At 41.3% G+C, this 27,804-nt stretch overlaps 3 protein-coding genes across 8 annotated transcripts in view; all 3 read left to right on the forward strand.

Moving 5' to 3' along the window:
- Positions 1–10,444, forward strand: part of klhl12 (kelch-like family member 12) — a 29,141-nt gene extending 18,697 nt beyond the window's left edge. Inside the window, exons 1-13 of one of the 5 annotated variants that reach the window (XM_039800836.1) lie at positions 90–436; positions 533–643; positions 1,129–1,355; positions 1,706–1,859; positions 2,892–3,109; positions 4,271–4,420; positions 4,535–4,649; positions 4,754–4,860; positions 4,950–5,145; positions 5,276–5,434; positions 6,862–6,960; positions 7,045–7,231; positions 9,031–10,444. In XM_039800836.1, coding sequence (XP_039656770.1) covers positions 586–643; positions 1,129–1,355; positions 1,706–1,859; positions 2,892–3,109; positions 4,271–4,420; positions 4,535–4,649; positions 4,754–4,860; positions 4,950–5,145; positions 5,276–5,434; positions 6,862–6,960; positions 7,045–7,231; positions 9,031–9,157 — 1,797 coding nt within the window. In that variant the 5' untranslated portion in view covers positions 90–436; positions 533–585 and the 3' untranslated portion in view covers positions 9,158–10,444. Of the gene's footprint in view, positions 1–55; positions 437–532; positions 644–1,128; positions 1,356–1,705; positions 1,860–2,891; positions 3,110–4,270; positions 4,421–4,534; positions 4,650–4,753; positions 4,861–4,949; positions 5,146–5,275; positions 5,435–6,861; positions 6,965–7,044; positions 7,232–9,030 lie in introns of those variants that run through there. The other 4 variants (XM_039800841.1, XM_039800840.1, XM_039800837.1 and 1 more) reach the window with 4 other exon arrangements.
- On the forward strand, positions 9,227–18,087 carry LOC120559247 (zinc finger protein 420-like). 2 transcript variants are annotated; one of them, XM_039800843.1, is made up of 4 exons: positions 9,227–9,483; positions 12,712–13,153; positions 13,875–14,760; positions 18,012–18,087. In XM_039800843.1, exons 1-4 carry the CDS (start codon positions 9,266–9,268, stop codon positions 18,032–18,034), a joined length of 1,569 nt encoding a protein of 522 aa, XP_039656777.1. In that variant the 5' UTR covers positions 9,227–9,265; the 3' UTR covers positions 18,035–18,087. The 2 variants fall into 2 exon arrangements, with proteins under 2 accessions (XP_039656777.1, XP_039656776.1); XM_039800842.1 differs by lacking the exon at positions 18,012–18,087 and having other exon boundaries at positions 13,875–15,585.
- Positions 18,088–18,183: 96 nt separating this feature from the next.
- Positions 18,184–24,467, forward strand: tuba5 (tubulin alpha 5). Its single transcript, XM_039800844.1, has 5 exons — positions 18,184–18,267; positions 20,018–20,243; positions 21,367–21,515; positions 22,108–22,788; positions 23,678–24,467. Exons 1-5 carry the CDS (start codon positions 18,265–18,267, stop codon positions 23,975–23,977), a joined length of 1,359 nt encoding a protein of 452 aa, XP_039656778.1. The 5' UTR covers positions 18,184–18,264; the 3' UTR covers positions 23,978–24,467.
- The last annotated feature ends 3,337 nt before the right edge of the window (positions 24,468–27,804 follow it).

A 27,804-nucleotide genomic window follows, 5' to 3' on the forward strand; every position in this document is an offset into this window, starting at 1 on the left:
TTACTATTCCAACGGCAGCTGTAGAGATAGACCAGCGAGGACGCGCGGAAGGCATCTTGTGTCTGGAACGTGACGCGTCCGTCTCCGGGAGCGCGCACGTACACTCACGTAATGGTCTGTTTACGTCCAATCTGTGGAGTCTCTGCTGCTGTGAGTGTGACCTGCTGCAGTTTAGTCAACGAAAGATTCTAGCTGGTTTAAACTCGCACCGGGGACGATATGGAATTCATTTTAACATTTTAAACATTTGCGTCTTCAAGAAGGCCGTGCATAGTGTGACTTTTCAGAGGTCATCATGGATTAGCTGTAGTTCAGTGGCTTTTCTCCAGACAGTGTGACTGACAGCAGGAACAGGGACAAGGGACTTGGTGCTACTAACGGTAGCTAGCAACGTAACTTAGCTAGACGTTTTGATACAGCTTTACTGCTGCGACAGGTATTATTCAAATTCTTGACAAGTTCTTCTGTGTGTCGCTTCATGTGTTGTCTTCTTCTGGCCATCGGCTCACTTTATATGCCTGTGTTTTCCTAGTTGTTGTCTAGCGTTGGCGTTAGCCCTCAGCTGTCGTTGGCTGCTGCTTGCTAATGTGTAGCTATAGTTATTGCCTCCCAGTGGTGGAAAAAGTATTCAAATCTTTTAACGGTAAGTTGCATTAGCAATACCACAATGCAAAATTACGTAATTAAAAGTTAAACTACTGCATTCAATAATGTCACTAAAGTAACATTCAATTATTAGCACAAATAACGTTATATAAAGTCCTGTAACTGAAGAAAGGGCTATTTATTAGTTTACCATATCATTTGCATGATACATCTTAACCTGCTGACTACAGCTATCAGATAAATAAATAACATAAATTAGTATAATATTATCCTCTCGAATGAATTTGAAATCACATAAATTGGACATTCTCAGGTTAAGCACCAATACCTCATCATAACAGTAAAAATGCATTTTTACATACACCAGTTTGAATCTCACATACACATTACACACCCATTTAATGCACACATACACACAAACTCACTCACCAAAGGATGTTGCATGTGCAAATTATGTAGTGAAGGGTGACTATAAAGAAGTGTCTCCTGAACATCGTTCTCAACAAAGCTTGTCTCTTTTAGATTCCTGGAGTGGTTTGAGATCCTTGAGAGATTCTCAAGGCAGCATGGCTCCCAAAGACATCATGACCAACTCCCATGCCAAATCCATCCTCAATGCCATGAACTCCCTTCGCAAGAGCAACACACTCTGTGATATCACCCTGAGAGTGGAGAACACAGATTTTCCAGCTCACCGGATTGTCTTGGCTGCCTGCAGCGACTACTTTTGTGCCATGTTCACCAGTGAGGTAATGCTAAAAATGTTGGAGCGATCAGAAAAACTTTACAATCTGTAGAGCATACGACACCCTCTGTCCTTAGAGTTAGGGTTAAAGATCCTTCTCAGTTGGAGGACGGAGAGACAGGAAATAGATGTTGTGTGCACAGAATAGACCAAGGAGTAAAATTACAGTATAGACAATCAGGATTTCAAAACTATACATAATAGACATATATGAAGGATAAGCCAGTGTTTGACTTTACTAAAAAGACACAGTTGACAAGACAGTTATAAGAATTGCTACAGCATATAACTAATCCCTCAATGATACGTTTCTTGTCATTGTATCTGATAGTTTCTGTTTTTGTGACTCTGCAGCTTGCAGAAAAGGGGAAATCTTTTGTCGACATTCAGGGGCTCACTGCAGCGACTATGGAGATCCTGTTGGACTTTGTGTACACAGAAACAGTGCTAGTCACAGTGGAGAACGTACAAGAACTGCTTCCTGCAGCGTGCTTACTTCAGCTCAAAGGTAACTCTAGGAGTGCCTGCTGTACCTTCATTGGAAAAGTGTGTGTGCTTAAGCCAGATGATATTGTTGTGAGTATAAACAGAGAGTATCTGCATCTTGAAAACTCTAAGAAAGCAATTCATTCAATTTCCTCAACAACATCAAAAGGTCATAGAAAGTATTAAAAAGGTTGAAATTTTAATTTACAAAAGTCTTAAATACAGTATTTAATTTTGCCTGCAACAGACAGTGATGCTAGTTATTTAATGTTTATGTATCTGATTGCAGGCGGTTGGGAGACGTTCTTCACCTATAAACTAAAATCTGGATTGTTGCAACAGTGGATTGTTTTTGTAGGAGGTGGTTCAATTCTTTTTAGTTTCAGTCAGCACCATCCGACCTGTGGTAAACACTGTGGCAAACACTGTCACTACTGCTAGCTATAGCACCTAGGAAGTTCATTGTCAAATATCATTTTTAGCAAAAACTTTAAATTGGTTGGTCCATCCATCCATTTTTTACTGCTTACTCGAGTCATATACATTTAATTAATCATATTATCAGGAATTCTTGTTATATACTGCTGGGAACTATTAAAAAAGTGATATTGTAATAAATAATTATCAGCCGTATTGTTCAATTTTGGGTTGGCTGCCTGGATCAGAAAATATGGAATTCAACAAGCCATTAACATAGAGGTTTATGCCTTGACGCAGAGGTCTAGGGTTCGAGTCCGACCTGTGACGATTTCCTGCATGTCTTCCCCCTCTCTCTCCCCTTTCTCACCTAGCTGTCCTGTCCATTAAAGGCGGAAAATAGTAAATAATGTTTTTTTTAACATTGCTCTAGTAGAAGCCCAAAATAAAAGTATGAACCTTAAAATTAGCATGATATGTCTCCTTTAATGAACCCTGCTATGAAATGAAATGGCTTTGGCATTTTCAAATTAAGAGTTGTTGATTGACATGAGAGTCACGTCTATCTGTATTCAGCTGAATTTGAATGATACATGTGTGTTTACTGTATATACAAATATCTCTTTGTTTTCCTCAGGGGTAAAAAGAGCATGTTGTGATTTTTTGGAGGGTCAGCTTGATCCCACCAACTGCCTGGGCATTCGAGACTTTGCAGAAACTCACACTTGCCTCGACCTGATGCAGGCCGCCGAGCTCTTTTCCCAGAAGCATTTCTCCGAGGTGGTTCAGCATGAGGAGTTCATGCTGCTCAGCCAGACAGAAGTTGAAAAGCTCATCAAATGTGATGAAATCCAGGTAAGAAAACTGGATGTCATTATGTTTGGTACGTTAATGTCAGCTGTACTGTGGAGTAGGGGTGGGAATCACCAGAAGCCTTACGATACGATATCATCACAATACTTATGTCACGATACGATATTATTGCGATTTTAAACATATTGCAATATTCTGCGATTTATTGCAATTCATTAACTTTTTTTCCAACTAAACATTTTTCCCAATTTCAAATTATGTCCCCAAAAGGAAACTTTGTCAACATCTGTTTTATCTAAAAAGATACATTTCTCTTTGTTCATCTCACTTCAATTGTATTGCTGCAAAATCAGATTGTCAAGCAGACAAACTGACAACACATATATAATGAAAGATCGATACTTGGCGTCTGTGTATCGATACAGTATTGCCACAGAAAATATTGCGATACTATGCTGTATCGATTTTCCCCCCCACCCCTACTGTGGAGGCTGTTTGATCTGTTGTCACTATAGATAACTAAATATGTTATTTGAAATACCTAAAACCATAATGACATATCTGCCCCCCAATACTTCTATGAATTAGTGCTAAGAAGCCTAAAAAGCAACTTGACTGAAATAGTATAGTGTCACCTGGCTTTCACAGCTTTCTTATTGTCTTTCAAACAACTTAGTGCGAAAAGAGAAAAGCAAGTACCAACCTGTAATCTCAGTCAGCCCCCCCCCCCTCCAATTCCACTCACTTTTGCGGATTGAGCTGACAAAGAAATTGCCTTTGTGCTCAGGAAATTCCTGTTCCCAACCACACACCTTGCTTTATGAAAACAGTTATTATCACACTGATTTATAGATCATCAAAACTCTCAAATGGTTCTTCCTGACTATACATGCAATTTACAGTCACGCATTATTTCCCCTTAGTAAAATATCTGTCATCTTTCTCATGTGAGGAATTTATGGCTTGTTTCACCTTCAGCAGACTGCATTGTTGCACATTTTGTCTTTGCACTTAACACAAATAATTGCAATTATTAAAAATATTTATGAACAATTAATAAATAGATAATAGTTCTAGATGGAGGGTCTAGCTAGACTAATAAATATTATACAGCAGTTGTCAGCTAACTGTTTTATTAATATGTTGATTTCCGATCTTGAATGTAGCTGTAATTCTTCTGACTGTATATGTTGTACTATATAGGTGGACTCAGAGGAGCCTGTATTTGAAGCTGTGTTAAACTGGGTCAAACACAACCGAAAAGAGCGAGAGCCCTACCTGCCAGACATGCTTGAGTTTGTCCGAATGCCGCTCCTCACCCCCCGCTATATTACAGATGTCATTGATGCCGAGGTGAGCCTGGCGACACTCAGCAAGTTGTCTTATCATTACACCAAGCTTGGATTAATGTGTTGACGTATTTATCACAGTTACCACCATAATTACGCACGTTTTGACACGTTTTAGCCCCTCATTCGGTGTAGCCTGCCATGTCGAGACCTTGTCGATGAAGCCAAGAAATTCCACTTAAGACCAGAGCTAAGGAGTGAGATGCAGGGCCCACGCACACAAGCTAGATTAGGTGGGAATCCTTTCTTTTAGTAGCAATTTAGCTATAAGCATGTCTCCTATATTTCTACTTTGTGATCCACACTGATAGTAAAAGGGATTTATGGGTCTTTTCAGGTGCCAAAGAAGTCCTGTTGGTTATAGGCGGGTTTGGCAGCCAACAATCACCAATAGACATAGTTGAGAAATATGACCCGAAAACACAAGAATGGAGCTCCCTTCCTGTACGTATTGAATATTTGAAAGCAAATCTTGTGATGTTTTTTTTTATCCCAGTGGATTGGGCTATTACAGACAGGTGTGTCTTTAACAGAACATTGCACGGAAAAGGCGTTATGTCGCCACGGTGTCTCTCCATGATCGAGTTTATGTGATTGGAGGCTACGATGGTCGGTCGAGGCTCAGCTCCGTAGAGTGCCTGGACTACACAGCGGACGAGGACGGTGTTTGGTACACCGTCGCCACCATGAATGTGCGCCGTGGCCTCGCTGGAGCCACGACACTCGGAGGTAAGCGTTTTTTTCATCCAAATGACTCACGCCTTCACCGATGTTTCCTTTCGGTGAAATCATGTGAATGTTTTCTTCTCTCTCAGAAAGCTATACAATATTTTGTTCCATCTTATATGGCTCTTGACAGACATGATCTATGTTGCCGGTGGCTTCGATGGCAGCAGGCGTCACACCAGCATGGAGCGATACGACCCAAACATTGACCAGTGGAGCATGCTGGGAGATATGCAGACAGCTAGAGAAGGAGCTGGTCTGGTGGTGGCCAGTGGACTCATATACTGTCTAGGTATGGACGGATAATCCTGACGTCTCATTCTTTGATAACTTTCACACCCCTCCCTGTCCAATATCTGTTTTTAGACTGAAGATACAACACACTTTCACATCAGTCCTGTCAGGAAAATTCAGATACTATTAATCCCAGGGAAAGAGAGTCCTTGAAGTCGCAAAAGGGAAACATGAAATAATACCATTAAAGCAAACCTAAATCCCACGTTTGTGTAGCTTTACATTGGTCACATCCTCACTCTCCCTCCTGTCTCTTGGAATCGGTCAAAATGAATTTCTCCAGAAGTAAACATTTTTCAGACTTGTCAGCGGTAATTCTTGATAGATGATTCAGTTCACGGTCCATTTCTGAACCAAAGACGTCGGGATACTCACCCTCTGAAGTTTATGTCAGTTTAACTGGGCTAACAAAATACTTACTAATGATGCTTTGATGGTTGACTAACTCTTAAAGATGCACTATAAACAGAGTTGAAGACACTCTCTAATCTAGCAACATTAAGGCTACAAACAACCCATAATGCAACACTCTTGGTCTTAACACTGATGAATATCTGGTGTTGTGAAAACAATACAATCCCACTTTTTTCAAATGCAATTTCCAGAAAAATACATTCAGGCCAATACGATGGCTAATATGTTTAGATGCAGCTCATATTGAGAAAATGTAGTAAACTGGTCTCAGGATGCAGCTTACAGCTTACAATTATTGACATTATAGCTGTAATCACGCCTTCAAAGTTAGGCCCGACAAGGCCCGAGCCCGACAAGTACATTTTGATTGACAGATTTTTAAAAGCCCAAACCCGTTTACAGCCTGACAATATTCAAATGTGCGCACGCAAAAAAAATGTTAACATCCTTTATTCATGACTAATGTAGGCTAGAGGCCACTTGGAAGTTGGAACAAAAAAATAAAATAAGTCCTCCAGAGGCCAGCCTCCGTTTCACCTCCTCAGCATCCATTTTCGCGCTAATCGAAACGCATCACCTTGACCACTCATTTACCGTGCAAGCCCGAGCCCGGCCCGAGCCCGGCCCGAGCCCGGCCCGAGCCCGGCCCGAGCCCATGTAAAATAATAGAAATTAAGACCGAGCCCGTCGGGTCCAGTCAGGTTCGGGCAAAGATCTTCAGCTCTCACTTACAGCTTAGAATTATTCACATTATCGATTCATCTGACAATGATTTTCTCAACACAATTTCCTATTGGTTAAGATGAATTTAATTTGCAGATTTTGTATAAAGATATAATTTACTATTATGTAAGACAAAGAAAATTAGAAAATCTTAACAAATGAGAGGTTGGAACGAGAACATGTTTGGCATTTTTGCTTGAAAAATGATGATTATTCGATTAGCGAAATAGTTCAATTAATGCACTAACCCTTGCAGCTCTACTGTCGTTTCCTGATATTTCCTCATAGGTGGATACGATGGCCTAAATATCCTGAATTCAGTGGAGCGTTATGACCCACACACAGGCCACTGGACAAGTGTTACACCAATGGCCACCAAGCGGTCAGGTAGGTAAGAAAACAGAATGAAGTCAAAAATAGCAGCTAACTGTGTGCGTTACTGTTTATCTGAGACTTTTCTGCTGTTTCCAGGGGCTGGTGTGGCTTTACTCAACGACCACATCTACGTAGTGGGAGGCTTTGATGGTGTTTCACACCTCGACTCTGTTGAGGTTTACAACATCAGAACAGACTATTGGACCACTGTAGCCAGCATGACGACGCCTCGATGTTATGTAGGAGCAACTGTTCTCAGAGGACGTCTCTACGCCATCGCTGGGTAAGAAAGAGTGTCCTAATGTCCTTCAGTCTGTGACAGTGGATTTAAAGGATAGGTTCAAGTTTATCTTAGCACAGCACTCTCTCTATACGGGCCCTAGTCTCAGCGCCGCGGAGGAAGGTCTGGCTATTCTACGAAGTATTCCGGAATGGGAGAAAAACGTGCTCTGCTTTTATTGGCATTTCTTTAAACCAATCACAATCGTCTTGGGCGGCGCTAAGTGCAAAGGAACTCGGAAAGGAACTTGTTTTGGTGGAACACGTGTACGTAGGGAGGCAAGCTCTTGAAATAAAATGGGTGTCGAGTGTGTGATGAGAATTTGACTCAAAAAACGATGAATATAATTTGATTATGACGGTCCTAGCTCGTTTCCCAAATAGACCGGAGTTTAGAATGGCAACCCAAAGAAAGCTGAAGGGGACAGACATCCGGACGAAAATGAGGGACATCTATCCCATAAATGAAATGTCGTTGATATAGACTATACGGGCCCTGAATGATACCCTCGTAGCACGACTACAATGTTAAGAAATCCGGAACAAAATCAACAATATGTGTTCTGCACAAAAATGCATCCTGAAGTTAGCCAAAGCTAAGCTAAGCGACGCTTCAGCAGTCTCAGTGAGCCAAATCAAGTTTATTGCTGGTGTTTTGTCCCAGCAATTCAACTAGCAGGCATGTCCCTCCACTGCGGCTGAGCAAGCAAACACTGTTCGGGGAAATAAAATAAAATACTGAAATTTGTACTTAAAAAGTCTGTACCTTTTGGAAGACGTTGATTTGGCTTGAGAATGCATTTTTGCACAGAACATGGACTATGGATTTTGTTGCAGAGGGATCCGACAAAAAAGTTAAACCAGCCTCAACTTGGGACATCATCCGGAAACGCGTTGTTGGCCAATCAAATACATGCAAGAGCCCATTCCTGGTAGATTACTTTGTACCATGAATACCACTTTTACCCCTTTTATCCAAAGCAAATTACAATACGTGCATTCAACCATGTGGTTAAAACCCCAAGATCCCAACTTCATCAACATGCGGAACTACTTAGAGTGCTACATTTAGAGACAATACGGGATAGAGAGGTTTCGTTTTTTTATTTTCTGGGCCAAGGTGCAGTCTGAACGGATGAGTTTTCAGGCTGCGAGTACCTGGTATTCGTTGCCAAGAATTCCGCTGTTAGAACTTTCCAGAGTATTAAAATCCTACCTCATAGCATTATAAACCTCAGTGTGGTGTTTTTCCGTCTGATAAGCCTCCAAACTCGTGAATCTGTTACTCAAACTGAACTTCCTGGATTACATTTAATCATCTCACCTCACTTTGTTTCCCGGTACAGTGTTTCCAGTTGAGCTGCAGTTAGAGGAATGTTTACTTAAAAACAATAAAACTGTGGAAAATCCACTTGATTGGTCTAACTCGGATTCCTGAAAAGCCTCGTCTTTGCTTTCGATGAACTTTTGAATATATTTTTGCACAAGAAGAGGACAGTGGATTTTATCCCCCATCACTTACATTGAAAGAGCTTTAGGATGAGATATTTCAATGGTCAGTATGAACAGGAGGAATTACATCAACATTTTAATGTTCATATGGGCAGCTGACTATTATTTTAGGAAAGAATGGGGGGGGGGGAAGCTGCAAGTGTATTATAACACTTCTTTTTTCTTCTTCTTTTTCTGTTGTTATTGGACAAGTTATATCAAGTTTATCTGGATAATTATATTTCTGTGTCATTCTTGACTTAGAAGTGCAGATTGTTCACTTCCTCTCCTTTGTCTCACTTCTCTCTGCAGATATGATGGGAACTCTCTCCTCAGCAGTATTGAATGTTACGACCCGGTCATCGACTCCTGGGAGGTCGTCACCTCGATGGCGACGCAGCGTTGTGACGCTGGCGTCTGTGTTCTACGAGAAAAGTGATCTTTGCCAAGAACAAGAACCACAAGCGGGGGGAAAAAAAAGCATACAGGATGACAGGCAGCTAGACTTTGTTAAAATGCCACTAAAAGAGAGCCACACAAAAGGGAGATGTCTGTTCGCCAGAATGCAAATAAGTACTCTCAAAAACAGAATAGGTGCAGCAGTTTGGGCTGCTTTCTCTACTGGATGGTCAACCCTTCGACCCGTTGGACTGTGCAACGGAGATTCAGCTTTGCCGGGGTTGACGTCACCTCAAAAGAGGCCTCCAAGGAGCCCATCACCACTTGCATGACTCTCTTCGGTGGTCCTTGTTGCTTTCGTTACCTGTGAGATTATTTTTTCATTTTGTCTTCAAAGTGCAATATATTTCTACTTGTCATAACAGAAAAAAAAGATGGAGTTGATTTAGACTCTGGTTGCTGCTATATGCCTTATAACTTTGGCCTACATCAAACAGTGAACATCCGTGTTGCCTCCCATTTGACTTAAATGATAGTTCCAGTACATTGGCTTATTATCGAGTGTACTCATTTGGCATTTGTTAGGTCCTTAATGGGTCAGTAATTTAAACCCTTTTGTAATTCTTTCTGTAAACAGTGCTTCTAGATTCAAATCACTTTAATACAGACGGTTTATTAAGTATTGTTGCTCTCAGAATAGAAATTTAGAGCTCAATATTGTTTTAGAAAATGACTGAATTGTACCAGTTTACTTTGGTTATTTTGTCCCTGAAAAATCACAAAGTAATAAGTATGCGGTGCATGCGATTTTATTTTTTATTTTTTCTTCTTCCTCAGCTCATAAATCTGGATATCTACATGTAGGACACAAAATCCTAGCATCACTGTTGCTTGCGAAGTGAATAAAAACACTTAGAACTGACGCCTTTTATCCTCTCAGTCTGTAAACTCCCGATAAGTGAAGCAGAGAGACAAAACTGTATATTCGCTTCACACGTCGTCAGCTGAGTCAGTGGCATTGAGTCAGTGGCATCAACATTCACATACACAGAGCAAATGTGACTCATCATCCATCCACTTGAAGCAGTTTGGTGGCTCACATTCACCAAACTGTACAAGGTAGACACATCCATTTTATCCCTGTGTCCCGTTTTAACATGAAAACCGAATGTCCACATGCTACCTAATTACCAAAAATGGCTGGATGGCATGATAAGGTTTAATATTTGTGATTTTGAGTGAAATGTCTCAACATCTATTGGATCGATTTGCTTTGAAATTTCGTACAAACATTCATGTTCCCCTCTGAATAAATTATAATACCTTTTGTGGTCCTCTTCATCCAGCGCCATCATCAGGTACATTTTCATTTGTCCAATACCTTTTTTTTAAGTTTAAGACCAAATACCTTAACAATTAATGACATTTCCATCAGCTGCAGCTGTAGCCTACATTGTGTAACTTGCACTTGTGTAAAACAGTCAAATTTAAACATGCTCAATTATAGGTAAAATTACTTAATTCAAAATTCTACCTAGTGAATATAAGTAACAATCAGCCAAATGTAGTTAAAGTGCTTCCCCCAGGCGCCAGGTAACCCATGGATGTATTATTACAGAATATTAACGGATGCATGCATGCGTTAACCCCGTTTCGGTTTAACAACGCTTTGAATTATGGGTAATAAAATGTGTTTTAAAAAAAAAATGGATTAATGAAGAGTATTTGGTAACTAAAATCTAAATTTTAGTTGGATTAAGTTAGCTGAATTGGCTTTGGCTTGTTTTCTTTTATTTGGAAATGGGGAACTCTCATCTACCACCTACTCCGGTAAGTGGCGCTAACGCACCTCTAACGCCAGTTGCAACTCGCCATTAAACAAAAAGAAGAAGAAGAAGAGCCGTTTGCGAGCGAGAGGCCACCATGGATGGAGTTTTGAAGAGTATTTAATAGAGCCTTCGCTCAGTGGGACAGCCCAAAACAAGTGAGTCCGTGAGTGTAGACCTGGACCATTCATAATCCGTGATGTGGACGTTGGGATTGCATGTCTTCATTTACGTTCGCTCAGCTGGATATAGCTAACGTTACAAGTCTTATGTTTACAAAATATACAATCATACATTTAAGTTCATCTGCTTTATAACCAATGTCAAAGTAAGCGACTGACACGCCTATTTGGAAAATAATAGCCTACATCTGCTGAGTGTATTTCACCGGTGTTTCTGACCGCGAGTAGCCCTTGTTTTTCAGGGGCGGATTGAATGATTTTGGGGCCCCAGACAAAAACCATCAGTCTTACTTTTCTTTTTTAAGATTATTTTGGGGGCATTTATTTGAAAGGACAGCTGAAGACAGGAAAGGGGAGAGAGGAGGGTAATGACATGTAGCAAAGGTCTGTGAGTCCCTGCGGTAAGAACTCCGCGATTTTCCACTGGGCGCGTCTGCGCTCCGGAGGTGCCGCCAGCAATCTCGGCCATTCAAGTCAATGCGTGATATTCTACCACTCGCGTCGCGTCCCTAAAGCTGCTCTCCGCTAAAAATGCATTCAAACAGCCAGGCAGGAAGTGGAACTGCAAGAGTATCCAGTCAACTGCCACTTTCCATGTTTGAAAACCATGATGTCTCTCTCTCTCATGGGTGGGCCAAATTCTCTGGGTGGACAAAGCAGAGAAAGGGGAGGTAACCTTGCTCCTTATGACCTCATAAGGAGAAGATTCCAGATCGGCCCATCTGAGCTTTCATTTTCTCAAAGGCAGAGCAGGATACCCAGGGCTCGGTTTACACCTATCGCCATTTCTAGCCACTGGGGGACCATAGGCAGGCTGGGGGAACGCATATTAATGTTAAAAAACCTCATAAAGTGACATTTTCATGCTATGGGACCTTTAAAGCTACATTGTGTAAGAATTTCTCCCATCTAGCGGTGAAACTGTATATAACAACCAACTGAATATTACTTTCTAGCCCCTCCAATTTCGATCGCGTTTTAATTCCTACGGTGGCCGTACTATTCCAAGAAGTACGACTTCGATGTATTCTGAATGATTGTGACTGGCAGATTCTACGCTTACGAGAATACTTTGATTAGTTGATGGAAGTAATTACACATGAATGAGCACATATTTGTGAAAGAACAAAGTTGTTTTTTTTTGTTGCTAAGAATCAATTCAAAAAATTACACAATGGAGCTTTAAGTAAGAGTGTATTTCCGTGGTGCAGGACTTCAATCAGTCACTCATAATTTCCTGATTATATTACCCCTATTTTCCTCCGGGTGCATCTGCGCTGTGTTCCGGAGACGACGTGACCCCTGCGAGCAATTGCAGCCATTCAAGTCAATGCTTAATATTCCACCAGCCGCGCCGCATTGCAATTGACTGGATGCTCTCGCTGTTTCACTTCCTGCCTGACCGCGATTGCTCACGGGGGTCGCGGCGCCTCTGGAATGCAGCGCGCCCAGTGGAAAACAGGGGTTAGGACAGGTAATTGTATTGGGGCTGAAAGAGTCGGATTAGCGCATCCCTAATTTTCACCTGCAGTTTCATCTTCCATTGTGGAATATGGACAGTACTAAACTTCTAAACTTTGTTGCAGATCACCTTTTGCTGATGCTAACATGCCTAAAAATAGCCAAACCAAGCGGGCAAGGGACGCTGCACGCAAGAGGAGGGCAGAGGAAACGCCAGAGAAGCGAGCAGAGCGCCTGGCAAGACGTGCTGTGCGCATGGCTGAGAAGAGGGCAGAGGAAACACCGGGGGAGCGAGCAGAGCGCCTGGCAAAAAATGCTGCGCGCATGGCTAAGAAGAGGGCACGCCTAGTGCGTGACCTTCGACGACACATGGAGCAGGTTCTCCCTGACAGGCAGCAGCTCTGGGTCCGGGAGAAGAACTGCAGTCTGGACCAAGAGGACCCAGAGCCTCCACAGATTAAAGAGGAACGGGAGGAAGTCTGCATCAGTCAGGTGGCAGAGCGGCTTGTACTGAAGCAGGAGACTGATGCCTTTATGTCTCCTACTCATGAGGAAAATGACCACCAGGTAAGAGACTCCGGATCAACTAGAAAAGTAAGATGAAATGCAACGCTAAAGAAAGGACATCACAGAAGCAGAAGTCACAGTAAAAATGTAAACAGACCTTACTTTTTATTTTTCATATTTAAACATCATAATAAATCAATAGTTGTTTGGGGCTCTGTTTAGTTAGGGGGCCCCGGCAGTTGCCTACCTTGCCTAATGGTAAGGTCTGCCCCGAAGTACAAGTTGGTAAGTTCCTAGTCTATATCCTTGACGTTCCACTTCCGGGATTGCTCCGTTGCTGCCAGAAAATCCGCCAGATTTCACTCATTTAGGCCGGATATCTGTTGCCTTGGGCTTCCTTTGTGTTGACATTTTAAACTCCTCCAGCATGCTTTGGAGGAGGGTCTGGCAAATCGAGACTAGTAAATAACACACTTTGCATGGCAATGTTCTTACGCATTGCATACGCACATATCTGTGCGTACGCACGGCTGATAAATGAGGCCCCAGGTTGTTTTTTTTCCTTGAGTAAGAGTGCATTTCCTTGTTGTATGACTTGAATCACTCACTCATGAATTTCAGATTTTCTTAGGCCAGGAATCGGTATTGGGACTGAAAGAGTCAGATCGGTGCAACCCTAATTTTTCACCAACATTTTTTATCTTCCATTGTGCAGTGGGGAGGATAGTGTGCGTGACATCAGAGTTCACCCACTGACTCTGACATCTAATCTTTGTTACAGACCACCTTTACTAATGCCCACTTGCCTAAAGAAAGCCGTGCACATGCAGCCGAATCAGATGAAGCACGAGCTGCGCGCCAGGGGAGCAACGCTGTGTGCATGGTTAGGATGAGGGCAGAAAAAACACTGGAAAAGCGAGAAGAGCTCTTGACAAAAGATGCGGTGCGCAAGTCTAAAATGAGAACAGAGGAAACGCCTGCGAAGCGAGCAGAGCGCCTGGCAAGAAATGCTGTGCGCATGGCTGAGAAGAGGGCAGAGGAAACACCGGAGGAACGAGCAGAGCGCCTGATAAAAGACGCTGTGCGCATTGCTGAGAAGAGGGCAGAGGAAACGCCGGAGGAGCGAGCAGAGCGCCTGATAAAAGACGCTGTGCGCAATGCTAAAATGAGAGCAGAAGAAACGCCGGAGAAGCGAGCAGAGCGCCTGATAAAAGACGCTGTGCGCAGTGCTAAAAGGAGAGCAGAGGAAACGCCGGAGAAGCGAGCAAAGCGTCTGGCACGAGTTGCTGCATACAGGGCTAAAAGAAGGGCCCGCCGGGCACAGGGCCTTCAACATCAGAAGGAGAAGTTTCTCCCTGACCAGCAGCAGCTCTGTATTGAGGAGAGGATCTGCAACCCCAACTTTTCAGAGCTGTTTGAAAAACCATTGCTTTGTGAGACCTGCGGCAAAACATTCAGGAACATTTCGTTATTGAAAATCCATATGGCAATCCACAAAAGCGAGAGACCATATTTGTGCAAAACATGTGGGAAAGATTTCAAAGTTGCCAGTATTTTGAAAGCCCACATGAGAACTCACACAGTTAGGAAGCTGTGCGATTGTAAGACCTGCGGAAAAAGATTAAGTTGCGTTGCATCATTGAAAAGCCATATGACAATCCACACAGGTGAGAGACCATATTTGTGCCAAATATGTGGGAAAGATTTCCGACTTGCCGGTATCTTGAAATCTCACATGAGAACCCACGTAGGTAAGAAGCTGTATACTTGTGAAACATGTAGGAGAGATTTCAGTGTTAGGTGTGCTTTTATTGTCCATATGAGAACTCACACAGGTGAGAAGCCATACTTTTGCAAAACCTCTGATGAATGATTTTTTTTGAATTGGAAAGGCATACAAAAAGCATACAGTGAGAAACAAAACAAGTAAGGAGCCACATGAATGCAAGTTTTTCCTCAAATCTCATTTCTAACAAAACAATCCATAAACAGGACAAACCGTCAAGATGAAACCTCTTTGGTTGCAGCATCTTTGTAACTATAAAAAGCTTTTCCCATAAAAAAGTCACAATATGTTATTGTAATGATGTTGTACGTTATCAACAATGCCAGCAGGTTTTGTTAAATTAACCTGTTTTTTTGTATGCATATTACTGCATTACAAATTTTTCAGTTAGTAATAGTATTTCTTTATAACAATCATTATCTCCCACATCTTTGAAAGATCTTTGTTGCACAATGGGTCCATCATTTTCAAGGAAAAACAAACACATTGTAGATGTTGCTGTGCTCAAATAGTTTTGGTAAAAATTCAAGTCTGATGTTCCCAACTTGATGGATTGAGAGATAGCGTTAACTACAGCCAATAAACAACCCAAGTGGTAGTAGTGCATATGATTAGTGATTAGTGCCTAAAGGAATGTTGCTGTTTTTGCTTACATTTTCAATCTTATGTATGTATTCTAACAATAAAGCTTTGTATTGTGATTATATTAGAATAGTATACTGTACAAAAAACAAAGTGGACGTAACAGCAGTGTCCACCGTCACCCATTAGTTGTGGACTGCCCTATTGAACCCTCCAGTTTTGGCAATATGCCCATGGCCTTCTTGTTTTTTGGATGTGATGATGAGAGCCAACCTCTCATCATGCTGGGGAGGATGCCAGTGTTGGGGAAAGTTGCCTTTTTATGCTTATAGCGTTGAGCTATCATTTTCTTGGTTGCCATTGAGCCGGCTAGCCAAATTTTCCTCTGTCTCCCAAGCAGGTGTAATTTAGAGTCGTCGTTAAGTAACAAAACAATCGGGTCAGTAGGAATTCGACATCCTATCACATCAGATATTATTGATGTTGTTTTATTCCAAAACTCATGCACCTGTTCCCACTCCCAGACCATGTGCAGGAAAGTTCCAGTTTGTTCAGGTTGACAGAATGTGCAACAGGGAGTGGGAATGACTTTAGAGACGTATCTCTTCTGAGGCGTCCAATATGTCCTATGACATATGTTGAAGTGGATCTGCTGGTGATTTGGGTTCTTGGAACAATGGAAAATGTTGTCCCAAACTGTCTCCCAATTAATTGCATTCCCCTCAGGGCTCAGTTCTCGCTCCCATAGAAAAGAATAGTTCTTTTCTTTGTGTTATCTTATACCATGCATGCAAGAGGTGTTTTAATGTTGCATCTTACCGGCTGGATGTTAAGTCAATGCATAATTTTAAAGGACGTTTTAAACATGTCACATGCAGCGGAAGTAAAAAGATAAATATAAAATAAATTGCATGAAGGAGTAAATGAAGTTGAAATGTATTGGTTGGTAGAAACGGCAAATTATATCAAAATATTACAAACTCTCACAGAACTGGTGCAGTATAATGTATGCTCAGTATTTCCTGAGAAATCAGTTTTTGCTAAAACTTTACTATTTAAAACCCTTCCTCATAAACACGCTCATGCACGGACGAGTAGCACACCCCAAGCTTCTCTGACAAATAGCCTTTAGTGAAAAATGCATGTTTGGGAAGTATTATTGATCACATGTGCCCCACCGGCCGGCGAAGAGGAGTGAGGAAAGTTCTTTGTTTGGTTTTTCAAAAATTGTGAAGCATCGCAACCACGAGAGGTCCTTGAACATACAGCCATTAATGTGCACAAGAAATATTAAAGTGATGGTTCGGAGTAATTCACCCTAGGGTCCTTTGCACCATGACCTCGAGCCAAACACCCCCCCCAGAAGCTTTTTTCACCTGGGTCTAACATTGGGAGAGTTAGCGTAGAGTAGCGTTAGCCGCTGAATAGCTTAGCGCAGAGGCTAATGGATCCGAAGTGTCTCTTAACATTACCCCACTAATAATGCCCGAAATGATACCAAAGGTCTACACTAGTATATATAGGTTATGTACTCATAAAACGATGGATTGGAAAGTTTGTAAGTACACCAGAAGTTTATGTAAATAACACTTGCCTGCTGGCTTCTGCTCTCTGCTGTTGTTGTTGCTGCTGTAAGACGAGTGCTTAGGTCCGTCTACAAATTACAACACCGAAAAGAGATGCAACAAAAAATATTTATTAATTTAATTTTTTTTTTTTTAAGTAAGTGCTGTAGTATAACTAGCAGGAGACAAGTAATAATTGAGGTAAGTTCGGAGACATTACCTTATTTAATCATTGAATTAATAAATATTTTTGTTGTAACTCTTTTCGGTGTAGTAATTTGTAGACGGCCCTAATCACTCGTCTAACTGCAGGTAGCAGCAGCAACAGAGAGCTGAAGAGAGCAGGCAAGTGTTCATAAACTTCTGGTGTACTTACAAACTTTCCAATCCATCGTTTTATGAGAGCATAACCTATTTGTACTACTTGTAGACGTTTGGTATCATTTCGGGCATTATTAGTGGGGTAACTTACAAGATACAAACGTGGGTCCATTAGCCCCTGCGCTAAGCTATTCAGCTGATAACGCTACTCTAGCTAACTCTCCCAATGTTAGACCCAGGTGAAAAAAGCTTCTGGGGGGTGTTTGGCTCGATGTCATGGTGCAAAGGACCCTAGGGCGAATTACTCCGAACCATCACTTTAAGCTGATGGGGTATGCGAGACTAGCTGCATACAGACAGATACATAAACACAGACACACGCGACCAAACACATGATCTTCTTCCAGGCTTGGCAGAGATAACAATGCAGTGACCCAAAATAATGAATGAAGGTTTTATTAAAACCTACTGTGTAAAGAGCATATGAAATAGGACTCACTTTTAAACTCACGCAGCTCACTTAATCTGTTTTCCTTATTTAAGTAGTCTGAATTGTTCTTCCACTGTATGATGTTGAAAAAAAGAGTTAATCAGCTGTGAAATAACCAGTGACACAGTGCTGAATCTGAACTTTCAGTCCAAATGTTCTTTCTTTTACACGCAGTAACAAGACAAAAAATGTACTAAAACAACTTTTTTGAGGGAGAAGCAGCTTCATGTGGGAAGTAAACCATCACCCCTCCCACCCATTGCACGGTCACACAGACACCAGGTGAGTCTGTCTGCAGGTATAAAGAGCAGCTGTCGGCTGAGACACGCTACTCGTCTCAGATCAGTGCAGAGGAACTGCTCACTGTGGACTGATAAACTCACAGTATCCTGCAGCAAAATCAACTATTCATATCGTCTCCAGCGACATGGTAAGATAATTACAATTTATTAGAAGTGGGGAAACATAGTTCGATATTTGGTAATATGTTTGCATCATTAACGTTATATATCTTTTTGTGAAATCAGCAGCAGTTTTTAATTGTTTTATCTGCCATGATTTAACAATCAAGCAAGCAAAACATGTTTTTTTTTTAATTTAAAACTTCCACAGACCTTTGGCTGTATGTATTTTAAATGAAAAATGCAACTGTTATGTTAAAATACATGTAGCTTAACAAGTGTGAAGGCTCAAATGATGTATTTATATTAGTGTGCACTTTGAGTGTTTTATGAGGTTATGATCACAGACAGCAAAGGAGCTTAAAGCTTCATCTTGACAGAACCTCAGAAGCCTCTATTTTGTAGTTTTGGATGCATTTTATCAATAATCATATTCCAAGCTTTGGTCTATATTCATGTCTATACAAATATCTCTCAACAGCAAAAAAAAAAAAAAAATCATCTTGGGGGATTTTCTCCCTCCAGGGAAAACAAAATTCTCAACATGTTGAAACACGGCTGCTGGAAGCACTTAGAAAATGAAAAACAGTACAGAGTTGGAATAAGCCTGTCCTGTTTTTGACTTTGTTGACACAGATAATGATTAATACAGTGTGCAATCAGATATCTTTTTTACATTGCACACTGAGCGGATGTGTATGGAAGCAAAGAAAGGCCATGATCATTTAAATTCCATAAATGAAATTTCACGTGGTGTAAAAAAAAAAACATGTTCCCAAATTCATAGGCTATAGAAAATGAAAGCGTCAGGGCTTTTGGTGTCTGAATTTTACCAATGTAATTTAAGCCACTTGATATTTTAACCTGAATTTTTAGGGAGGGAGAAGTGCTGGTCTTTTCACTTTCCCCACCCAGATTTCATCTTGCTGGTCTGGGGATTGAACCTGCATCCTCCTGGTCCCAAGCTCGCTTCTCTAACCTTTAAGCCACCACTGCCCCAATATATCATACCAGATCAATCTATATTAAAGGAACACGCCGATTTATTGGGACTTAAGCTTATTCACCGTATCCCCCAGAGTTAGATAAGTCCATACATACCCTTCTCATCTCCGTGAGTGTCGTAACTCTGTCCAACGCCCCCAGCATTAGCTTAGCCTAGCAAAGATCCTGCAGGTAACTGGTTCCAACTAGCCTACTGCTCCCGATAAGTGACAAAATAACGCCAACATTTTCCTATTTACATGTTGTGATTTGTATAGTTACAGCGTGTACAAATAGCAAGGTTTGTACACACTGACTATACGAATCACAACATGTAAATAGGAAAATGTTGCCCGTTATTTTGTCAGTTATCGGGAGCAGTAGGCTAGATGGAGCCGGTTACCTCCAGGATCTGTGCTAAGCTAGGCTAGCGGTGGGTGTGTCAGACAGAGTTACGACACGCACGGAGATGAGAAGGGTATGTATGGACTTATCTAACTCTGGGGGATACGGTGAATAAGCTAAAATCCCAATAAGTCGGTGTGTTCCTTTTAAATTTTAGAGGTAATTATGGATAGCGAAAGTAAATGTTCTAACTGAAAATATGGGGGAAAAACGGTCTTTCTTATTTATTCAGGCCTTTGTTTGCAATAGATGGCTGTGCTTCATTCTTCATTCATGTTTTTGGGCGTGAAAATTGTTGAGAAAAAGTACCACAAGGGTTGTTTTACTTTGTGTGTTGTGTTAACATCTCTGTGAAAGGCATTTGAACTTGCACCTGTCTTGTTTGTCCAGAGAGAGTGCATCTCTATCCACGTGGGCCAGGCAGGTGTCCAGACAGGAAACGCCTGCTGGGAGCTCTTCTGCCTCGAGCACGGCGTTGGTCCTGATGGCGTCTTCCTGGACAGTCCTGCAGAACCCAACTCTCGTGAAGACCCATTCAACACTTTCTTCAGTACTGGGAGCTATGGGCGTCATGTTCCCAGAGCAATCTATGTGGACCTGGAGCCCACAGTGGTTGGTGAGTTCTCCTGTGTATGTCTTTATTTTTATCCTCCTGTCATCCCATTGTATGTGGTCGTACGCAACTAGTGTGAATGCATCATCCACACGGGTCATGCAGGTAACTGCTGATGGGAACACTGGTATCTAAGCAACAAGTGCAGTGGTGACTCCTTTGCCTTTTATTCAATGCTGGCTAACATTTACAGAAGTATATTGTGTAAATAGCAGGTTGCAGTGTACAGTATTGGATTGATTTAGGCCAGACAAAACCCCTTTTTAATGCAGTATGTCCATTCAATTTATATTCAGATGCTTCGAATTAAAAAACAAAACAATAAAAAACGTTTTATCTATTGAGTCCTGAACCTGACAAAGTATAGTCAAATCCATGATCTATACAGTTAAAGTTGTTTGTATGGTGGAATTGTATAGGCTATATTTGGGATTTGGGATATCTGTTTATTGATATTTTATATTTTCACTCTTTCTCAGCTAGTGCAATCGGCTGCACAACAATTCCCCTCAAGATAAAGACAATTCTGTTGAAGAATAGATTTACAATTTTTGCAGTCTGGAATTGGAGGAATTATTGCAGCAAGCATAAGCTGTCTCAATGTTCATATGGGTACCTCTCTATTTGAAAATGTGTGAACCTATAATTGAATCATTTATGTACTCCCTATTTCTTATTTTCCTCTCCACGTTTCAAAATTTCCAGTTATCGATTTAGATAATGAGATGGGCACGAGCATGTATGTCCAGTAGTATTTATTTATGTATTCCGATTTTTTTTTTATTTGTCCAATAAACGTTTACTACATTTTGTCCGTTTTTGGGGTTCCACTTTTATGGCTTTCCCATTAGATTAAATGAAGAATTGTGTGCAATCATTTTACACACTTTCCCCTTTATGTCAACCTAATTTTCAGTTTGTATCTTCGAGGGAAAAAAGCTAAGTTAGTCATGGGTTTGCTACATCACCAGACTATGGAGCCGTCATTATGGTTGAAAATGTTAGAGTAAAAACATGTCTGTTTTAGTGGAAAACATCCACATTTGGCACTCGTCTGGTCTGTCGCATTAAACCACGTTGCCGTCGATCTTATTGACTTTTCTGAATAAAAAAACTTTCTTTTCAGATGAAGTGAGAGTTGGGAAGTACAGGGAGCTTTTCCACCCTGAGCAGCTGATCTCTGGAAAGGAGGATGCAGCCAACAACTACGCTCGAGGCCATTACACTGTCGGGAAAGAAATCATTGATGATGTCATGGAGCGTATTCGTAAAATGGTCAGTCAAAAAAAATGAGAAAAACTGGACAGACAAATTACTGTTAATGTTTTTTGGAAGAATTTCAGTGAGTTCAGAGGGTTTTTTATATGAATACAAAGAAAAGCTTTGTCATTGTTTCTGCTCTAATTTTTTATTTAATCTGATAGTGGATATAAAGATGAACTTACAATAGTTCCAGTTTCATTGCTCAATTTCTTTTTTATTTTAAAGCACATAAACATTTTGGAAAATATACTCATTTCTTTCAGGGAGTTACAGGAAAACATCCACACCACTCTCATATCTAAGAGTGGAATCATTCTTCTCATGTATATCTCTGCTAGAAATAAAATAAATGCATTCTGCAAAAGTATTAAATTTTTGGGCATTTTAGGCCTTTAATTCCACAGGACAGATGAAGACATGAAAAGGGGAGAGAGAAGGGGAATAATATGCAGCAAAGGGCCACAGGTCAGAGTCAAACCCACGGCCACTGCATCGAAGAGTAAACCTCTATTTCTGTGCGCCTGCTCTACCAACTGAGCTAACTCGGCCACAAAACTATTCCTTCTACAGCTCCTCATCCCCTGTGTTTCTGTCCCTCTATCAGTCGGACCAGTGCACCGGCCTTCAGGGGTTCCTCGTCTTTCACAGCTTTGGAGGTGGAACCGGCTCTGGCTTCACCTCTCTGCTGATGGAGCGCCTGTCTGTCGACTACGGCAAGAAATCCAAGCTGGAGTTTGCTGTGTACCCAGCTCCCCAGGTGTCCACTGCTGTGGTGGAGCCCTACAACGCCATCCTGACCACCCACACCACCTTAGAGCACTCCGACTGCGCCTTCATGGTGGACAACGAGGCCATCTATGACATATGTCGTCGCAACATGGACATTGAGAGTCCTGGTTACATCAACCTTAACAGATTGATCGGTCAGATCGTTTCCTCGATCACCGCCTCCCTTCGTTTCGACGGCGCCCTCAATGTCGACCTGATGGAGTTCCAGACCAACCTGGTCCCATTTCCACGTATCCACTTCCCTCTGGTTACCTACTCGCCCATCATCTCTTCTGAGAAGGCGTACCACGAGCAGCTGACTGTGACCGAGATCACCAGTGCCTGCTTCGAGCCGATCAATCAGATGGTCAAGTGTGATCCTCGTCACGGCAAGTACATGGCGTGCTGCATGCTGTACCGAGGCGACGTCGTCCCAAAGGATGTGAACGCTGCCATCGCAAATATAAAGACCAGGCGTTCCATTCAGTTTGTTGACTGGTGCCCAACTGGCTTCAAGGTGAGTAACGTCATGAAGGTAAGAAGTGCAGTTTGAGATAGTTTTGACTCTTAACCCCCACCCACCCCTAGTCACTACACTTTGCATTAAAGTGCTCATATTATGCTTTTTGGCATTTTCACTTTCCTTTATTGTGTTATACATCTTTTTTGTGCATGTAATAGGTTTACAAAGTGAAAAAGCCCAAAGTCCACCCCAAAGGGACTTACCATCTCCAACAGAAAACACTGTTCACAAACTGCTCCAAACAGCTCTATTGTAATCCAGCCTTTAGAGATAAACATGCGTCACTTTTTAACACACGTTATAATGCTCGCCTAGCTGCTAGCGTGGCACGCCCTCACACTCTGCTTCTGACTGGTTAGTAGTCCTTACTTAGCTACTGCGCATGTGTGACTCCCAACAAAGATGGAACGGAAGTGAGATGCCTCACTCTGTAGCTAAAACAGAGAGCTCAACACACAGGGTGAAAAGAGGAGCTGCATCAATGTGTAGTACAACAAAGATATGGTATTTTTAGAAAATTAAACCATGTAAACCTATTCTAATATATACCTTTTAATACATTTATGAACCTGAAAATGAGTATAATATGAGCCCTTTAACCTTCATCCTGGACTACAGTATACACCTGCCCATTGCACATACTATATATTTTTTGCACATTCTGCACTCAATCCATTTAGCCTATTTTGTCTTTCTTCTTATGTTAAACAGCTATTTCGCATATATTTGTTTCGGTATTTATTGTTTAGTTCATATACATTTTCAATATGTGTTTATATATGCACCAACCACCAAGGCAAGTTCATTGTAAGTACTTACTTGGCACTAAACCTGATTCTGATTCTGATACTTAATCTTTCTGATCGTTCTTTCTCAACAACAGGTGGGCATTAACTACCAACCTCCCACTGCCGTTCCTGGTGGAGACCTGGCCAAAGTCCAGAGGGCTGTGTGCATGCTGAGCAACACCACGGCCATCGCTGAGGCCTGGTCCCGTCTCGACCACAAGTTCGACCTCATGTATGCCAAGCGTGCGTTTGTCCACTGGTATGTGGGTGAAGGCATGGAGGAGGGAGAGTTTGCAGAGGCCAGAGAGGACCTGGCCTGTCTGGAAAAGGATTACGAGGAGTTGGGTCAAATGAGCCCCGATTCTGAAAATGACGACGAGGGCCAAGAATACTGAACATCGTAAGACTGTGACGGCTGCACAGCAGTGATTTTATTCTGTACCAAGTCAATAACGATTTTATACCTGTACTGTGTATCTTTTAAGATAGAGTTAACCAAATGAATGATCTTTCTCACTGCCATGTTTTTATATGGCTACTACTAAAGTTGTATTTGAATTTTGCTGGGAAATAAAGTTTGTCTGGGCAAAACTTGTTTGAGATGTGCAGTGCAAGCAGGGTGTTGCAGACAGTGGTCAAAGACGACACCATGTAACCACATCCCCATTATAAATCCACCCAGGGAACACTTGCAGGTCTGAAAGGTGAGTATATGGAAAAAAAATACAAAGGACATACTTCATCTAACAAATAAAGTTTAGTTCATTTGACACAGTGAGATGTAGGACCCCAGGTCTTATAATATTAAATATGTTTTGCAGATTATGTTCACTATAATCATCTTGTGACTTTGCAAATACTTTTAATAAACAAGTTTTCTCATTATATATATAAAATTAATATTGATGATAAAATATAATTTTCCCTTTGTAGTTTGACTGGCCCATTTTACCTGAACAGCTGGCCCATTTTACCTGAAACTGCTCATGCAAAAAAGTTAGCTGGCTCATGCTGTCGTACGAACTGCTAAGATAATTATATTTTATTACATAATTTCAACAAAAAATTATCAAAAACAGTCATTAGTAATCATAAAAACACAAGGAAAAGGCATATATGGTACCTATTATTGTCCCAAACGATTTACCAAAAGTTGGCCCAATTTACCTGATATCACCCTACCTTGGAAAATCCAACTCAAATCTTAAATCAAAACTCGTTCTTAATATGTAATCGGCGCTGTCTCACCCTCACAGAGTCCGCTACGGAGCGCAGGAGGAGGAGATGGCCCGACTGCATGGACTACAGGATAGCATCAAACACCCTAGCATTAGATCACGGCAGAACACAGTGTAAATAACTAACCTTGGCATTACTATAGCAGAGCCATCGCTCATATGCGACATCCTACCCCGGGCGCATCCACTCGCTGATAGTGTCCTAACAGGAGAGGAATCACTGTCACATCAAGTCTCTAAGCATGAAGTGCAACTTATGATAGGTTAATTTAGAGGGAAAAAAAGAACTTAGTGCAAATTGTAAATGATTTTGCAGAAAATGCTCTTCTGAAAATTAGGTAATTGAAAGAGCGCCAGTCAATATTAAGTATTTCAATATTTCTGCCTCTGATTGACACTTACCCAGATAGCAATGAGTCGGCGGACCACCGGCGGTGCTCCAGAGGCAGTAGAAGCGTCAGAATTGCGTAATCGCAAACACGTCTGCCGGCGCACCGCCGCTTTTTAGAAGCGGCTGCCGCCTTCCTACCGCCTTCGTTCCGAGGCCGGCCCACTGGACAACCGCCGCCGTTATACCAAAGGTGGCCCGTCGGAGGCAAACGCTATTTTCGAGCGATCTGCCGCCGCTTATTGTTTGTATATATATATATTCATTTATTTATATTTAATATTTATAGCATGCAGTTTGATCAAACCAGACAAATTTCCATTTGGCGTTTTAATTCCACATTTCAAAGTACAGTAACTGTCATTGAAACAATTACGTGTCAGATCACTTAAATACACACCCACACACACATATATATTATATATTTACACATACATACTGAGGTAAAAACAGTAGTAGAAGAGACCATTATAACTGCAATGCAAAAACAGATAGATATATCTATCTGTTACATGTCTGAGAACCTAACAGAGGACTACAGAAGGTGACAGTCGAACATTCAATGTGTAAATATCTTACCACTGTTCCAGTCATAGCCTAAATGGCTGATGACACTAATCAGTTTGTACCAGCCATCAGCCTGATAAGACACACAGATAACAGACACATAGTTAGCTTCACAAATACACAAACACAGTCCACATATTTCCTCTCTGAGTGTCCCAGGTGTGTGGTTGTTTTACCTGGCTGGTAGTCACCATCAGCTCCCTGAAGGGCTGAAGGACTACGGGGTCATGCAGCTTCTCCACCTCTAGCGACGGACTGAACCTGAACCTCTTCAGGTGTATAATCAAGTATCTGTAGACAGGAAAGAAAGCACGGGACAGATCATTAATGCAGGCATGGTGGATTAATGGATTATCGATCATAAGCATACTGCCGATTAATTAATAGAAACCACTCGCTGCCACACATCTAGAGATAAAAACATCAGATTGGACATCTTAAAATTGTTGGTTCAGATATAAAGTAAATAGGATTTGTATAAAGGCCCCTCAGTGTTTGTGGAGGATGTGATGTCACTCACCTGGGCAGGGTTAGAAAGGTGGAGCGCCTGACTGATGTGTTGCAGCCACACTCACAATTATATTCCAACTTTGTCTCCAGCAGTAACAACATGTTGTCAGTTTGCGTAACACCATAAAAACCCATAAAAACGGCAGCAGTATGGGGTTGATTTATTTTTCTTTGTTCCATGAGGCTTCATATCAGTCAGTGGAGATGTGAATGAGTGAACACACCAGGTTCTTACCATCTGGTATTCCAGATAGATGTTGGTGAACTCCTCCTCTCTGATGGATTGAGCACCACACCTGCACATTAAAAGGACAATGCACATCAAAATGAGAAAGAGAAAACATTTTTTATCCGATTTGGGTGAACTGGCCCATTAAAGATGTTCCAAAAATGTATAATAACAGAGTAAATCTGTGGACAACTCAGGGAATGTTTGGCCTGCTGCAACCACACACTGTTTTTACTATGTGGTTTTACCTTTTGCATGTCCTGGTGTTTTGCATTCTGAACACCAGGTTTCTGTCCACAGGGCACCTATAGCTTCTCCCCATGAGGGCTGAAGCCTTCTGCAATGGTGAAGCCAGACTCCTCATCTGATTTAGGAACGCTGTTAAAAACTCATGGGCATCCTGAACATACAGACACACAGATTTGATTTGATGCACAGACAAGAAAAAATCAGCAGGTGGCGAAACATTTAACGGCCCTTTAAACTCCACCACTTGGTCAACAGAACTGAAACATGGAGGGAGAAAGGTCAGTGTAACGCTTATCAGTTCAATTTTCTAAGCACAAACGGACATTTGGAAAAACAGAAAAATGGGTTCCAATATCCAATTTTTCATTTTCTTCCGCCTTGACAAATAAAAAAATTGGATCTTTAAACTGTTTTTCCAATTTTCTGTTTTTATTCAGAGGATCAGAAATTTAGAAAATTACAAAATTGCGTCTGGGCTCGCATTATTCAATAATTGTAATTTTTTAAATTTACACTAAGTGAGTAAGTGTGACAAGTGTGTCCATTAGCCTACATAATCATCAGATGAATCAATAGTCAAGTCAAGTCAAGTTTATTTATATAGCACATTTAAAACAACCAAAGTTGACCAAAGTGCTGTACAAATTGAAGTGCACAACACAAGCACTAAAATCAAGCAATCAAAAAAAAAACAATCATAAAAACAATAAATGCAAAAAATACAGTACAATGTCATATTAAGATGCTACAAACCTCTAAGAGCAACCAAACGCCATTGAGAACAAATATGTCTTGAGATGTGTTTTAAAACTGTCAATGGAGGGGGAACATCTGAGACAAAGTGGGAGACTGTTCCAAAGCTTTGGAGCTGCCACAGAAAAGGCACGATCTCCCTTACCCACTAACCTCCATCGAGGAACAGTTAAAAATAATTGATTTGAGGATCTAAGAGGCCTGGGATTGGAGTAGGGGCTGAAGAGTTCTGAAATATACTGATGAGTCTGACCACGAATGGCTTTAAAAACAAATAAAAGAATCTTA

This window comes from Perca fluviatilis, chromosome 5, assembly GCF_010015445.1.
Source record: "Perca fluviatilis chromosome 5, GENO_Pfluv_1.0, whole genome shotgun sequence".
NCBI classification, from domain to species: Eukaryota; Metazoa; Chordata; class Actinopteri; order Perciformes; family Percidae; genus Perca; species Perca fluviatilis.

Coding starts and splice junctions, on each gene's coding strand:
- LOC120559247 (XM_039800842.1), top strand. CDS start 9,266: ATGTCTGTTCGCCAGAATGCAAATAAGTACTCTCAAAAACAGAATAGG. Junction 9,484..12,711: donor CCTTGTTGCTTTCGTTACCT/GTGAGATTATTT, acceptor ACTTTGTTGCAG/ATCACCTTTTGCTGATGCTA. Junction 13,154..13,874: donor ATGAGGAAAATGACCACCAG/GTAAGAGACTCC, acceptor TCTTTGTTACAG/ACCACCTTTACTAATGCCCA.
- tuba5 (XM_039800844.1), top strand. Junction 20,244..21,366: donor CCTGGAGCCCACAGTGGTTG/GTGAGTTCTCCT, acceptor CTTTCTTTTCAG/ATGAAGTGAGAGTTGGGAAG. Junction 22,789..23,677: donor GGTGCCCAACTGGCTTCAAG/GTGAGTAACGTC, acceptor TCTCAACAACAG/GTGGGCATTAACTACCAACC.